This window comes from Cephus cinctus, unplaced genomic scaffold, assembly GCF_000341935.2.
Source record: "Cephus cinctus unplaced genomic scaffold, Ccin1 Ccin1_scaffold0091, whole genome shotgun sequence".
Classification (NCBI taxonomy): domain Eukaryota; kingdom Metazoa; phylum Arthropoda; class Insecta; order Hymenoptera; family Cephidae; genus Cephus; species Cephus cinctus.
Window position 1 is genome coordinate 371,148 of NW_014332830.1, and position 3,945 is coordinate 375,092.

At 44.2% G+C, this 3,945-nt stretch overlaps 1 protein-coding gene across 3 annotated transcripts in view; it reads left to right on the plus strand.

Moving 5' to 3' along the window:
• LOC107273850 (zinc finger and SCAN domain-containing protein 10) overlaps positions 1-3,450 on the plus strand; it is a 5,725-nt gene extending 2,275 nt beyond the window's left edge. For 2 of the 3 annotated variants that reach the window (XM_015752454.2, XM_015752427.1), the window contains exons 3-6: positions 61-221; positions 288-572; positions 671-911; positions 981-3,450. In XM_015752454.2, the coding sequence (XP_015607940.1) occupies positions 61-221; positions 288-572; positions 671-911; positions 981-1,223 (930 nt within the window). In that variant the 3' untranslated portion in view covers positions 1,224-3,450. The remainder of the gene's footprint in view (positions 1-60; positions 222-287; positions 573-670; positions 912-980) is intronic. The other variant, XM_015752437.1, reaches the window with a different exon arrangement.
• Positions 3,451-3,945: the final 495 nt, after the last annotated feature.

The following is a 3,945-nucleotide window of genomic DNA, read 5'->3' on the forward strand; positions in this document are numbered from 1 at the left end:
CCCCCAACAGTACGTGATCGATACGTCTTTGTCAAACTGACTATTTAATTAAATGCACAGGAGGAAACTGTGACTCCGGTTCTGAATGGATGGGTACTTGGTGCATACACGGCGATGCTCGGCCGACTCTCGGCAGCGACTGCGGCTCTGGAAGCCTCGGAGATTCCTAACATGCCGTCGGACAGCGACTCGGAGAGCAATCACTCTTCTTACACTGAAAAGTAATTGGGCTCTTTAATTGTCCTAGTCAGTTGAATATTATATAACCGTGTGGTACACCTGCCCAGGTCGAGAGGCAGCAGCCCTAACGCTGGCGTTCATCGCGGCTATTCCTGTGGCTCTTGCGATCTGATCGCTCCCACCAGACCAGCTCTAAGGAAGCACATGGCGGACTGTCATCCCAGCCTCTTGGGAACTGAGACGGGCGAAGCTAGAAGGTGTCCCTCCTCGGGGTGCGACTTCACCACGAGAAGCAGGTGCGAGATGGAGACTCACGTGGCGAGTCACGTGGCTCAGGGGATTGCGCCAACGGGGAAGAAACGCAGCCTGGCCCTGCAGCGCGTCAGGTATAGGTACTCAGTCTTTTCTCCATACGGCGACCAAGTGTCCAAGACCAAGTCTTTTAACGAATTTTCCCGGAAGTTTCTTATTAAAAAATGTGCACTTCCAGATACGAGAGGGAGGAGTACCGTTGTTCATTGTGCTCGTACGCGTGCACCATCGAGAAGGCCTTCCAGAGACACCTTAGGGCACATGCAAAAGGGGCGGCACCGGAAACTAGAGTCAGCTGCGCCGTTTGCGGAGCCGACAGATCATCGGAAGTCGACCTGAGTCGCCACATGAGGAGGCACCGCGACGACCGGTACTTCTGTTGCGATATATGCATCTTCAGGACCGTCCAACTGAAGAAGGTACGTTTCCCGGTGTCCAGTCCTTGGAGAAAGGAAGAATTCGAAAAGGAGACTCTTCTCCTCTTTCAGCTGATCCAGCATCGTCGCATGCACACCGGAGAGAAGCCTCATCTGTGTCCACACTGCGCGTACAGAAGTGCGCGACGCGACAATCTACGAAGCCACGTGAGGCGAGTTCACAAAAAAGAGAATCTCTACTGCGACACCTTCAGTCCACGTGGGATGCTGATGGCCCCGACGATCAGAGACATGCCCTCCGTGGTCCAGAGTCCAGCATCCTCGCCGTCCTCGACCTCGGAGTTGCCGAACTAACGAAGAGCATCGTCAGCGCGGGAGCCGAGACCATTTCCCGGATGGCGATGAAGCTTTCGGAAGGTCCCGATGGCCGCGAGCGAAGCTTCGTCGAACAGTTTTACACGTCCTAACTTCGTCAATAAGCGATTTAGATTATAGCAGAATGTTAGGGAAGATTTTGCGATATCCCGAACGGTACGAGGACGTCTTCGTCCTGCTCGGAATTCGAGAGCCTCGTGTCTTCCGGGTGAACGAATGGGTCAGAGGTCGAAGAAACATCGAAAATCATTTTTTGTTTCTCATTTTTACGAAAAACGAATTTTAAATGGTTTCTTTGTAATTATCGCGTGTGTCCCGTGTGTCGCTTCTTTGACACTTTTCTAATTCCAAGAGATATCGATGCCAAGTCGATAGACTTTTATGAACTCGTGCATTGGCTCTCGTGTAAATATAAATAGGTCAAAACAGCAGCGTCTCTGATCCTCTAACACAGAATAGGTATGTCCTTACCCAATATATATATATATAGGTACGTTTAGCTATGTTTAGGTAAATAAATTTAGGCACGTTTAGCTGATGCATGCGCTCCTTGATCATTTAACTTGATTCGTCGTATTGTGAGAGGAAATTTTTAATTAGTGTAAGCCAATTAATTCGTGCGTAAGAGATAACAGTGAGAGAGAAGAATGAAAAAGAAAAAAAAAGATTAAGTAAAATCAAGCTGCGTGATGGTGCTAGACTGTAGACTGGATTAGCGAAAGACTGAACCAAAAAAAGTATTTCAAACTGCTCGACGTTTTCTCGGCCGTCATTGATAAACGCGGCCACACAGACTGCGAATACGAACTGAATTGCCAGAGTCTCCGATATTCTCATATAATGTCAAAAGACTTAGAATAATATTTATCGAAATTTTAGCATTACGGATTCGCGAAATGAAGAAAATTCAAGAAATTTTTCGAGTTTATTGCGATCTCAATGTTGAGCTCGGCTGTCAAAATTTAATCATCGAGGTAATTATGCCTCGGAACGTGAAGTTTCTCTAAAAAGATGAAGAATCAACGCGAAGGCATATTAGTAATTTAAGAATGTAATTATAATTGGTGCCAAAAAAATTGTGATGACAAAATTAGTATAATTTTAATCGATAGGCAACGATGCTGTGCAACTCTAAGACTGATTCGATGTGAATGAATCCAAAAAATTGGCAAAAGAAAAGAGAAAAAAAATGAAAATAATTGATAGTCAAAGTTTGAAACGGAGATTCTGGTGGATAGGAAAGGTGCTATTTTGTAAAATCATTAATCGCTATGGCCTCCCTTTTCGTCCTCTCTCGTTTGATCGCTACTATTCTTGCCATTGATGATCGCCATTGTTCTACTATAGTTAGCAGACAAAAAGTACAGAAAGGTATAACGCAGATGGATAAATATATTGTCCACTGTGAGTATTTGGGTATTGGGTATACCAAAGGTAACGGATAACAGGATTTTTTTTAGCGGGGCCGTCCCTGTGTCCTTCGGCGATAATAACGTTAAGCGATTAAACAATATACATAAATAAATGTGTGTCAATTTTTAATGTATCGTATTTGATTCTAGTCGATCAACCGAACATTAAATTGATGACTAGTCGTCTAAGCGGAGTCTAACCGGTAACAAAAAGAACACGAACAGATTGAATGATTGGCAAAACGATCATTTTCTCAGAACGCCTATTTATCTATATATGTATACGTATATCCATATGTATAGTATATATATATATATATTCTTTCTTGCTTTTGATATATATTGTATTCGAATGATATTTTATATTTACAATGCCTTTATTCTGAGGTGTCGCGGATTTCGTGATTTTTATACATTATTTACAACGCACAGCTCCCGATGCTCTTTATTGCATAGCCTAAAGTCACGCCGTCGAGATTCGATTTACCTGTAAATCGAGCTAAATATGAAATATTTATCTGGCAGCAGCAGCCACTGTCGCTGTTCAGGATTCTTAAGAGGAAGTCAGTATTTAGAAAATATCCAACCAACCAGGAGAAGGTTGAGTCTCGACGGCGCGTCAAGACTGTTTGTTGATAATTAACTAATTATTACGTCTTATTGTACGGGACATACATAAGATGGCTGCCGCCGGCGCGACGGTCCAGCCTCCGAGATTTATTCGAATAATTGCACACTCCATTAAATTATAAATGTTGTGCCACCATTACGAAACAGTGCGTGCCAAAAAAAAAGTAAAGTTTTAAGAGAGAGCTCGAAGAGCGTGACTCGCGACCGGAAGTGCGCGCGTTCTCAGATTCCCAAAAATTGGTCCGATTTTGCTTTTGCTCAAGTGTCTCGGAGAGACGCAGGCGCGAGGAGGGACGAGAAGAAAAAATTGATGGAAAAAGAGGAAAAAATAAAATAAAATGAAAAAACGAGAGACAATGAATCGTCAGAGGAAGATGCGCGCACTTCCTTCCGCCAATCACGAGATAGTTGTTAAAATCTTTTAACTGTTGAATTTTTTCCGTAGATCGTAAGTGTCCGACCGTATACCTTACATAAACTACATGATAATATATTCTATATTAATGTTTCTTAGATATAAAACGGAGACGCGCGATCCGCGACTTCCGAGGCTGCGAGTCCTGCTCTGGTCCTGGCGGCGCGTCCCGTCCGAGTCTCGGAATTCGCGGGGATCTCGTCTCGCTCTGCGAATCCTTGGCGAGACTCGCCGATCGTGCGGG